Consider the following 11862-nt stretch of genomic DNA (forward strand, 5'->3'; position numbering starts at 1 on the left):
GGCTTCATTTTCCTTTTTTTTTTTTTTTTTTTGGTTAATCCTCACCCGCGGATATTTTTCCCATTGATTTTTAGAGAGAGCGGAAGAGAGAGGGAGAGACAGAGAGAGACATCGATGTGAGAGAAACACATCGACGGGTTGCCTCCTGCACGCGCCCCGACCAGAGCCTGGCCCCGGCCGGGGAGGAGCCTGCCACCGAGGTACGTGCCCTGGACCGGAATCGAATCCGGGACCCTTCCGTCCGCAGGCCCGACACGCTCTGTCCACTGAGCCACACCGGCCAGGGCTGGGGCGGGGACGTCTCAGCACTTCTTAGCAGCAAGCCGTTCGTGGGAGAACTCGGTTTCTCTTCCGGGTCCGCCGAGGAGGGCTGTGGCGGCAGGTGGAGGGGGCAGCCCGCAGGCCTGGGCCAGCCAGGTCCGGGCGACGCTCCTTTTGAGGGCGGGCGCTACCTCCTCTTGCGCCCACATACCTCCAGCCGGCCCAGCTCCTCGTAGGCCTGGAAGAAGACGTCAAACTCCCGGGTGCCCCAGCCCCGCCACACGGCCAGGCACCACTCGCTGCTTTCGTCCTCGAAGCCACACACGACGGTGTCCTTGGCCACCACGACCGCATCCACCAGAGCCCTGCAGAGAGGGGGCGGGTCTGAGAACACCCACGGGGTGCCCACGAGGTCAGGCCAGGCCCCTCGCCCTGTACCGTCTCGGGAGGCCAGAGCGTGGCCTTGGGGGGCACCGGGGCACGCCGGCCGGGCCCCACCCACGTGTTTTAGTGCCCTGCTTCTCCCTGGGGGTGCAGCCTGTGGGCAGAGGCCTACCCATCGCAAGATGCGCAAGGCTGGCCCGTGTGGCTCAGTGGTTGAGCGTCGACCTGTGAACCAGGAGGTCACGGTTCGATTCCCGGTCAGGGCACATGCCCGGGTGGCAGGCTCGATCCCCAGTAGGGGGCGTGCAGGAGACAGCTGATCCATGATTCGCTCTCATCACTGGTTTCTCTCTCCTACTCTCAGACGGATGGCCACTGTGCAGGGACGGGGCAGGGGGCCTCGGTCCGCCCCCCCCTCCCCCCCCAGCCCCAGCCTGGGGAGTGAGAGCCGTCCAGTCTTACCCCCTTGACGTCAGCTCTCGGGCTTTCAAGACGGCGATGACTCGGCCCCGCTGGGCGCCCACGTCCCGCTCCAGGCCGATGACGATAACATCTCCTCCGCGCCTGCGAAACCAGAACCCGCGAGGGGAAGCGCTTTGTCCGGGGCCGGGCTCGCCAGGGGAAGCGGAGCTGGCAGGGCGCACAGGCGGCAGGGCAACAAACGAGGGGTTTCTGCTAATGGACTGAGTGGCACAGGGGGCACCGGAGCGGGGCCCGCAGGCACTTTCCCAGCAGGAAACCTGATCACACTTGACCACGGTGCCCTCAGCTAGCACAGCCCTTCTCAGCTGGCTCTGCCAATGAGATCGCTCCAGCCCGGCCTGCGTGGCTCAGTGGTTGAGCGTCGACCTATGAACTAGGAGGTCATGGTTCGATTCCCGGTCAGGGCACATGCCCGGGTTGTGGGCTCCATCCCCAGTGAGGGGTGTGCAGGAGGCAGCCGGTCCATGATTCTCTCTCACCTTATCATTGATGTTTCTCTCTCCCCGCTCTGAAATCAATTTTAAAAAAAATTAAAAAAAACACACCACAATACAGCTAGTGCCCTGACTGGTTTTACTCAGTGGTTAGAGCATTGGCCCTCAGACTGAAGGGTACTGGGTTCAATTCCGGTCAAGGGCACATACCAGGGTTGCAGGCTCCATCCCCAGTAGGGGGCCAGCAGGAGGCAGCCAATCAATGATTCTCTCTCATCATTGATGTTTCTAACTCTCTCTCCCTCTCTTCTCTCTCAGAAATCAATAAAAACATATTAAAAAAAATAAAAAGAGATTGGCCCGGCCAGCATGGCTCAGTGGTTGAGCATCGACCTATGAACCAGGAGGTCACGGTTCGATTCCTGGTCAGGGCACATGCCCGGGATTGTGGGCTCGATCCCCAGAAGGGGGCGTGCAGGAGGCAGCCGATCATGATTCTCTCTCATCATTGATGTTTCTCTCCCTCTCCCTCTTCCTCTCTGAAATCAATAAAAGTATATTTGAAAACAAACAGATTGCTCCCAATTTCAGAACAGGGGGCGCAGCTCCTATGGATGGCCACAGTGTCCCCAAGCTTCTGTCATTCCGCCCCCAAAGTCAGAGCGGGAGACGGGCACCCCCAAGCTCGCACCCCCCGCCGCGGGGGGACCTACCTGGGCACCCAGAGGACGTCCTTCACAGCCAGGACCTTCACGGCCTGCAGGTGCTGGCTGAACGCCTCGCCGTCCACGGGGCTCAGCTCCTGCTCGGACCTGTCGGAACCGGCCGTGGGCTCGAGCAGCCGGTCCGAGCCCTCCCCGTCGGTGGAGAAGAGGATGCTGGAGGGACTGTCCGGGGACAGGGGGGCCCGCTGCGAGGAGTACGAAGACATGGAGCAGTAGTCGGTCAGCGAGTCCTGGTGCGTCAGGATCTGCGTGCCCAGCTCCTTGCTGTACATGATGCTCACGTCGGCGATGGAGTCTGCCTCCGGCTCCTGCCGGCTGGCCACGGGGCCGTCCGGCGGCTCCAGGCCCGAGGGGCGCACGGGAAACACGTCCCTCCCAGGGTTCGGGTCCCCGCAGAAGTAGCGGGCGCACAGCTGGTAGGTGGCCGAGTGGTACATGACCAAGAGGTTGGCCCTGTCGTCCAGGCACCAGACCACCTCCTCGCCCCCGCAGTCCGAGCTGCACACGAGCGAGGTGACCGCCGACGGGGCCGCGTAGGGCTCCAGCCGCCGGCTGATGTCCAGGCCGGCGCAGTCGATGACCAGCAGGCCCGGCCCGTTGCTGTACCAGACCTCGGACCCGCTGTTCACCACCTCCATGGCCGCCACGGGGTAGGGGTTCTGCCGCACGTCCTCGTCCGGGATGCTGAACTTGGACCTGTTGGCCGTGTGCGAGCACAGGTAGGAGCAGCTGTCCTCAGGGGCGCCCCGCACCACGGGGAACGCTGCCACCAGCCCGTCCGCCAGGCCCGCCAGCACCAGGAAGGAATTCTGCCGGGAGGACAGGAAAAAGGGTCTTGAAAAGGCAGGGGTGCCTGGCCGGCAGGGCTCAGGGGTTGAGCGTCAATCTATGAGCCAGAAGGTCAGGGTTCGAATCCCAGTCAAGGCACATGCCTGGGTTGTGAGCTCGATCCCCAGTATGGGGCATGCAGGAGGCGGCTGATTCAGGACTCTCATCATTGATGTTTCTCTCTCTCCCTCTCCCTTCCTCTCTGAAATCAATAAAAATATATTTTTTAAAAAAGAACATTTATCGAAATCCTTCATCAGGGTTTTAGGAAAGAAAGCAGCCCAGCTGGTGTGGCTCAGTGGTTAAGCATCAACCATTGAACCAAGAGGTCACTGGTTCGAATCCCAGTCAAGGCACATGCTTGGGTTGCAGGCTCCATCCCCACTAGGGGACATGCAGGAGGCAGCCGATCCATGATTCTCTCTCATCATTGAGGTTTCTCTCTCTCTCTCTCTCTGAAATCAATAAAAATATATTTTTAAAAAAAAACAAGAAAAAGAAGGTGAAGATGAACAACAACAAAAAGGATGTCTATTGCCCTAACCGGTTTGGCTCAGTGGACAGAGCGTCGGCCTGCGGACTGGAAGGTCCCAGGTTCGATTCCGGTCAAGAGCATGTACCTTGGTCGCGGGCACATCCCCAGTAGGGAGTGTGCAGGAGGCAGCTGATCATATTTCTCTCTCATCGATGTTTCTAACTCTCTATCCCTCTCCCTGCCTCTCTGTAAAAATCAATAAAATATATATTTTTAAAAAAAGGATGTCTATCGAAATCCTCACAGGATTTTAGGACAGGTCGCAGCCCAGGCCAACGGGAGCTGTGTCTCTACTGAGCCCCTGCGCAGGCCCCAGCCAGGGCAGCGAGCGCCAGGCCGGCTGGGTGTGAGCGCGTGCAAGAATGCAGGGGTCTGCCGTCCCGTCCGCGGCCTCCGAGGGCAGGTACCCGGGCAGGGAGGCTCTGCACAGAGCCGGCTTTATTCCCTCTGGTCGTGCGGGCGGTGGTGCCCTGGCTCGGGGGCTCCGGCCGGCCGTGGCCTTAAATGACGCTTTGTGTCCTATTCTCCGGCACTTGGGGCCCGAGCTGCCCCTGCCTCGCCCGTGGGGCCACCGTCATAAATGACTCTAAGGCTGAGTTCAGACTTTTTTTTAAAAGAAATGAACCTGTGTCGGGTGGAGGGCAGAGAGCATAATATATTTCGGGACCCTCGGAAAGTACGAATAAGTTCGTGTTCACCCAGCGCCATGGCCTGGAGCTCTAGGTACTGAGATCCTTTTCACGGTCTCTTTTTACGCCCATTTTAGAGATGGGAAAACTGACAGTAGATCGTGACCACCAACATGGTTATTTTTCTTCTTTTTAGGAGAGAGTGGAAGAGCCCCTTCAGGGCACATGCCTGGGTTGCAGACTCGATCCCAGGAGGGGGCGTGCAGGAGGCAGCCGATCCATGATTCTCTCTCATCATTGAGGTTTCTCTCTCTCTCTCTCTCCTTCCCTTCTTCTCTGAAATCAATAAAAAATATATATATATATATCTAGGGGGGAAATGGGAGATATCTGTAATACTATCAACAATAAAAAATGTAATTAACAATAAAAACAGGAAACTTAAAAATAAATATTCTATATAATAAAAGCCTAATACGCTAAGTGTCCGACCGTTCATTCGACCATTCGCTATGACACGCACTGACCACCAGGGGGTAGATGCTCTGACGGGTAGGTTTACTTGCTGCTGGAGTCTGGCTGATAGGGACTGGGCGAGACAGGCCTGACACGCCCTGGAGCCCTCCCTCCGTCCCTCCCCGGCCCCGACTGTGCACCAGTGTGGTCCCTTGGCCTGGCCTGCGCCCTCTCGCAATCCGGGACCCCTCGGGGGATGTCGGAGAGCCAGTTTCGGCCTGATCCCCGCAGGCCAGGCTGAGGGACCCCACCAGTACATGAATCCATGCACTGGGACTCTAGTATATGTACTAGTATCAAAGCATTTTGCCAAAATCCAGGGCTGTGGTATTTGCATGGACAGCTGTCCACTGAGCCCTTAGTCTTACTGGTCACGTGGGTTTTCCCCAACAGGAAGGGCCCTGAGGACAGCCCAGGTCTCCTGGGTGAAGGCTGACAGTGACCTGGGCTTGGCGGTCCAGGGGGGTGTGGCTTTGCTCTCTCTCCCCTCCCACCCCCCCACCCCCTAAAGAACCGGCAGGGAGAGCCAGACACTCTGCACTCACCTTCCCCCGCCCACACCTCACCTTCTTCAACACAGGCACCGCCAGGAAGCAGGTGACCACGGCCGGCGTGTCCAAGGCCCGCTGGGGCGCATTTAAGGGGCACATGCCCTTGAGGCTGTAGATGTAGATCTTCTGGTCCTGCAGAGGCAGACGGGCGGCGTGAGACCCGGCGGACACGGGCCGGACGTCCCTATGGGGCCCGCTCCGCCTCGCAAACCCTCCGGCCCTCAGAGAGGAACACGTCTAGAGGCTCTCTGGTGGCTTGTTGTCTCATCTCTGTCCTTTGTAAAAACTTTGAAAGCGACAGGGTCGTCTAAAGAAGAAAAGTGAAATTGCCCATCATCTGTTCCCCAGAGAAAACCACCGTTGGGGTCTGAGGCACCGACTTTCTTTCTTTCTTTCTTTAAAATATATTTTTATAGATTTCAGAGAGGAAGGGAGAGAGAGAGAGAAACATCCATGATGAGCGAGAATCATGGATCGGCTGCCTCCCGCACGCCCCCTACTGGGGATGGAGCCCACAGCCCGGGCATATGTCCTTGACCGGGAATCGAACCGTGACCTCCTGGTTCCTAGGTCGACGCTCAACTACTGAGCCTGCTGGGCCCAGTGTCCTGTATTTAGGTGGTAGATCTGGCTCCCGGGGTTGCCAGCCTGACGAGAGCCCTGCACGGAGTGGGGGGTTCGGGGGGTGGGGGTGGAGAGGTGGGGGGTACCTCGGTGGCCGTCCACAGAGAGTTCTGGACTTTGATCTGGCAGCTGAGCCTCATGCCCGGGCAGCCCATCCTCTGCACTTCCAGGAGGCCCTTCTCCGTGTTCACCACCGTGTAGTTCCTGCAAGGGGCGGCGACGGTGTGGTCAGCTCAGGGGGCCCAGGGCCGCCTCCCTCATCCCGGCCTGGCCTGTGGCAACCATGGAGGAGAATCGGCGATGGGCGGAACCAGACCTCCTGGTTCATGGGTTGACGCTCAACCACTGAGCCACACCGGCCGGGCTTCTTTGCTTCTCTTAATCACAGACCTCTATGTGCAGTTTTCTCTCTTTTTTAAAAAAATATGCTTTTTAAAAATATATTTTTTTTATTAATTTCAGAGAGGAAGGGAGAGAAACATCAATGATGAGAGATCAATCATTGATCAGCTGCCTCCTGCACGCCTCCTACTGGGGATCAAGCCCGCAACCCAGGCGTGTGCCCTTGACCGGAATCGAACCCGGGACCCTTCAGTCCGCAGGCCGACACTCTATCCACTGAGCCAAACCGGCTAGGGCTAAAATACGTTTTTGTTGATTTTTTTTTTAAAGAGAGAGACAAAGGGAGAGAGAGAGAAACATCGATGCGAGAGAGAAACATTGATCGGCCACCTCCCCCACTCTCGCATGCCACAACCAAGGATGGAGCCCAAAACCTGGGCGTGTACCTTGACCGGGAATCAAACCGGAGACCTTTTGGTTCATGGGACGCTGCTCAACCAACTGAGCCACACGGGCCGGGGCAGTTTTCTCTCCTGAGGAGTCTCCATCGGGCTTCCAATCCATCATGCACCAACCATCTCTCATCGTGGTCACCCCCGACTGCCCCCCCGATGCCACGGTCGCCCCCCCTCTGACACCAGCAGGGTGTGGCAAGCCTCAAGGCCTTACCTGGACTCCTCCTTGCCGTCCCAGAACACCACCGTGTACTCCTGGCTCTGGGACGAGAAGAAGGCGGTCTGCTTCCCACAGGGCAGCTGGTACATGAAGGTCGCGAAGGTCGGGTCCTTCATCTGGCTCACCACAGACAGGGCCAGCGGTCGCTGAGGGAGAGAGGCCGCCGTGGCCATGAGCGGGGTCACTCTAAACCAGACGGATGCCCATTCTGCCCAGGAAACCCACCGTCTTGAACCAGGGAGGAAGGAGTGGAATCGACTCATTCAAGGCTCAACTGAGCCCTGGCCGGTTCGGCTCAGTGGATAGAGCGTCGGCCTGCGGACTGAAGCGTCCCGGGTTCGATTCTGGTCAAGGGCACTTGCCCGGGTTACAGGGCGAGCAGGAGGCAGCCGATCAATGATTCTCTCGCATTAGTGATGTTCCTATCTCTCTCTCCCTCTCCCTTCCTTTCTAAAATCAATTAAAAAAACAACACAAGACTCAACTGAAACAAGAGAACAAAACAGACACCAGAAGCAGACCCTCCGACAACTAGAACTCCCGTGACCAGGTTAGTCTAACCTCTGATATTAAACCCCCTAATCCTAGGAGTGCGGAATCATTGAATCTTGTAAAGAAATGTTCTCAGACCTCATTTACTGCCAACACTTTACACTCGCACTTTCTAAAGTGATCCATGTGGTTTAAACTTGAAACCACTGGCCTTTTCTGAAAACAACTCGCTGTATTGATTATCTAGTCATGAAATATTATTATTGATTTCAGAGAGGAAGGGAGAGGGAGAGACAGAAACATCAATGATGGGAGAGAATCATGGATCGGCTGCCTCCTGCACGCCCCCTACTGGGGATCGAGCCTGCAACCCGGGCATGTGCCCTGACCACTGAGCCACACCGAAAGGACAGCCACTGGCTTTAAAAAGACAATGAGGCTCCTGTTTCTCTTGAGCAAACCTGCTTGCTCCCCGTTACTCTCCAAGGAGCCACCTACGTCCCCTGCTCCTGCACGGGGACCGCCTCGCCATCCAGGGGCGGATGTGCTTTACCCGAATGAGGATGCTACACAGACGCTGGGAGGAAAAGCAAGGTCACTGGTCCTCAGAGTGATACACACCCCACAGCACTGATCGGAATGTCTGAGGAGCAGTAGAGACCTCTTTCTGGAAGAGGTGAGCAGCGGGGAGTGGCCCTATGGGTTCTGAGCCCTTCGGGGCAGCCGTCCACGGGGCCCCAGGAGACCCACAGCCTCCATCCACCACAGCGGCCGGAGGTGCTGGGCGCCAGGCCCTGCGCCCCGGGTACCTTCTCGGGCTTCGTGTCCCAGCACTCCATCATGAGCGCCTGCAGCCGATGGAACTGCACCTCCTCCGGCTGCCCCAGCACCGGGCGGATGCCCTTGGACAGCTTCTTGGCGATCTGCAGCTGGTGGTGGCCCAGCGCGGGCCGCTGTCCGGACAGCAGCTCGTAGAGCACCATCCCGTAGGAGAACATGTCTACCTGGCGGGGAGGCAGGCGAGTCAGGTCCCTGCCTGGGCCCAGCCACTCTCGCAGGCTGGCCCTCAGGTGGACAAAGAAGGGAGGTACCTTTAGGCAAGGAGATCAGGGGCCCTGTGCAAAGGGAGGCACTCACCCATCCATCCACCCATCCATCCACCTCTCCCCACCTGTCCAAACGTATGACGAACCACCCGACTCCATCCTTCTGTCCCTTTATCCATCCACCTTCCAGTCCGTCCATTTGTACTTCCTTCCTTCCACCCACCTACACCGCCCATTCCTCATCCATTTTTCTATCCATCCTCCAGCCTACTCATCCATCCATCCATCCACCCATCATCCATCCGTCCACCCATCCATCCATCCATCATCCATCTCTCCATCTATCCATCCACCCGCCCACCCATCCATCATCCGTCCACCCATCATCATCCATCTCTCTATATATCCATCCACCCACCCATCCATCCACCCATCATCCATCTGTCCATCCACCCCTCCATCCATCATCCATCTCTACATCTATCCAACCACCCGCCCACCCATCCATCATCCACCCACCCATGCCTCCATCCATCATCCATCCAACCACCCATCCATCATCCATCTGTCCATCTATCGATCACTCATCTGTCCATCCATCTATCACTCATCCATCCATCCATCCACCCACCCATGGCTTGCCTGACACGGGCCCGCGGTCCTGAGCTGGGTACCTTCTCATCGTACACGATGCGCGGCCTGATCTCCGGGGCCTGGTAGCCAGGCGTGCCCTCCACGCCCAGGGCGCCCTCGTGAAAGGACTGCCTGGAGATGCCGTAGTCCGACAGCTTGATGTTCACGTGCTCCTTGACGTCCAGGGACCAGACCAGGATGTTGTCCGACTTCAGGTCACAGAAGATGATGTTCTTCTTGTGCAGGTAGGCCAGGCCCGCGGCGATCTGGTAGGCCGTCTTCTGGGTGAGCATGTGGCCCAGGGGCATGAACGAAGAATCTTTGCAAAGAAAGACACATCAGACGATCATCAGCATGACTGTCCTCCTTTCTTTTTCATTTATTCATTTTAAAAATATATTTTCAATTGCTTTCAGAGAGGAAGGGGGAGAGAGATCAATGAGGAGAGAGAATTCTTGATCGGCTGCCTTCTGCATGCCCCACACTGGGGATCGAGCCTGCAACCTGGGCATGTGCCCTGACCGGGAATCGAACCATGACCTCCTGGTTCATAGGTTGACGCTCAGCCACGGAGCCACACCAGCCGGGCCAGCCATGGACTCTTGGGCCTCCCAGGAGCAGCCACCCCTCACACCCCTCCCTTCCCCCGTGGAAGGTTCCGGGAGCGGCGGGCACCTTTGGCGTTCTCGGACAGCACGGTGTTGAGGCTGCCCAGCGGGGCGAGCTCCAGGGCGAAGCAGAGCGGGTGGATGCTGATGCCGATGAGGGACACGATGCAGGGGTGCTGCAGGGCGTGCAGCATGCTGGCCTCCTGCCGGAACTCCGAGAAGTTCTTCATGGCGTCCGTGGCCCGCAGGTGCCTCAGCATGGTGTCTGCAGGGGGCGGCACGGCGTCAGTTCACACGTATTTTATTCAAAAAAATTTTTTAAAAAAAAATTGATTTCAGAGAGGAAGGGAGAGGGAGAGACAGAAACATCAAGGATGAGAGAGAATCATAGATTGGCTGCCTCCTGCACGCCCTCTACTGGGGATGGAGCACGCAACCTGGGCCTGTGCCCTGACCGGGAATCGAACCGTGACCTCCTGGTTCATAGGTAGACGCTCAACCAGTGAGTCACACCGGCCGGGCTATATGCTTTTGAAAGTCACATTCTCATCACAAAGTTACAAGTTAGTCTCTTCCTCTCGGACCCGCTTTCTTTGTATTGTTCTACGGCCCTAATTTTTCTACCAAGAGGGCCAGTGGCTATAAGATCACCAAGGTGACCATGGCAAGCCAGGGGCAGTGGTCCAGGTGACCTTCAGCCGCCCGGTGGTGAGAGGCTCCCAGTACCCGCACTGGGTGTTAAGCGGAGGAGCTCATGTCTGCGCAGAAATGACACCGTCCAGCCTGCGTGGTTCCACTCCCCGTCAGGGCACAGGCCCGGGTCTCGGGCTCCACCCACAGTAGGGGGCGTGCAGGAGGCGGCCGATCCATGATTCTCTCTCCTGGCTGATGTTTCTCTCTCTCTGAAATCAATTTTAAGAAGTGTATATGTATTAAAGAAAAAAAGAAGAAGAAGAAAAGCAAGGAGGCAGGCCCAGCTCACCGGCTGGGACGTTAGCGAAGTTCTTGAACTTCTTGATCTGGAAGCGCTTCACGGCCACGGGCCGGCCCTGGTAGCGGGCGCGGTAGATGATGGTGCCGCTGCCGCCCTGGCCCAGGACGCTGCTCTCGTCCTCGCTGTGCTCCAGCTCGCTGTTCTCCAGGAAGAGCCTGCGGGGGACATGGCGGCTCCGGTCAGAACAGGCGCCCACCCGCCCGAGCGCCCAGGGGAGGAGGGTGGCGCCTTGCGGGCGGGGTTGGGCCACAGCTGAAGTTCCCAGAGAACATGTGCTGGACCCTGGATCCTGCTCAGACCGGCGGGCTCCGTAACCCCTGGACAAGGACGCCATTTAGGAACCAGGCTGCAGTCCTGGCTGGTGTGGCCCAGTGGTAGAGTGTCGACCTAGGAACCAGGAGGTCACGGTTCGATTCCCGGTCACGGCTCGATTCCCGGTCACGGCACAGGCCTGGGTTGCAGGCTCTATCCCCAGTAGGGGGCGTGCAGGAGGCAGCTGATCCATGATTCTCTCTCATCATGAATGTTTCTCTCTCTCTCTCTCTCTCTCTCTCTCTCTCACTCACTCACTCTCCCTCTCCTTTCCTCTCTGACATCAATAAAAATACATTTAAAAAAAAATCAATGGGCCTGACCGGTTTGGCTCAGTGGATAGAGTGTCGGCCTGCGGACTGAAAGGTCCCAGGTTCGATTCCGGTCAAGGGCATGTACCTTGGTTGCGGGCACATCCCCAGTAGGGAGTGTGCAGGAGGCAGCTGATCGATGTTTCTCATCGATGTTTCTAACTCTCTATCCCTCTCCCTTCCTCTCTGTAAAAAATCAATAAAATATATTAAAAATAAAATCAATGGAAAAATATCCCTGGGTAAGGATTAACCAAAAAATAAATAAGTAACTAAAAGTCCCCTGGGACCGGGCGGGAGGCGGTGGCTGCAGCAGCCGCCAGCAGCCAGGGCGGCGTACCTGGCCGGGAAGTCGGTCATGAACAGCTCGGGCACCAGCTCCTGGAGGGGCACGGGGAGGTCGGGGTGCCTGGGGCAGGCGATGAAGTCCCGCATACAGAGTGGCCGTCAGCACGCAGTCCTCCATGTCGAAGTACTGC

At 57.5% G+C, this 11862-nt stretch overlaps 1 protein-coding gene across 1 annotated transcript; it reads right to left on the reverse strand.

The window, feature by feature from the left end:
- Positions 1-187: 187 nt before the first annotated feature.
- LOC102421064 (leucine-rich repeat serine/threonine-protein kinase 1-like) lies at positions 188-11858 on the reverse strand (the record flags this gene model as incomplete). Its single annotated transcript, XM_023748540.1, is given in 12 exon segments — positions 188-626; positions 1108-1209; positions 2276-3096; positions 5362-5478; positions 6057-6174; positions 6982-7133; positions 8289-8483; positions 9200-9477; positions 9834-10031; positions 10749-10915; positions 11724-11821; positions 11823-11858. Coding segments are annotated over 12 exon segments (2460 nt in total), but the record flags the coding sequence as incomplete, so codon positions are not given.
- Positions 11859-11862: the final 4 nt, after the last annotated feature.

This window comes from Myotis lucifugus, unplaced genomic scaffold, assembly GCF_000147115.1.
Source record: "Myotis lucifugus unplaced genomic scaffold, Myoluc2.0 scaffold_1517, whole genome shotgun sequence".
In the NCBI taxonomy this organism is placed as follows: domain Eukaryota; kingdom Metazoa; phylum Chordata; class Mammalia; order Chiroptera; family Vespertilionidae; genus Myotis; species Myotis lucifugus.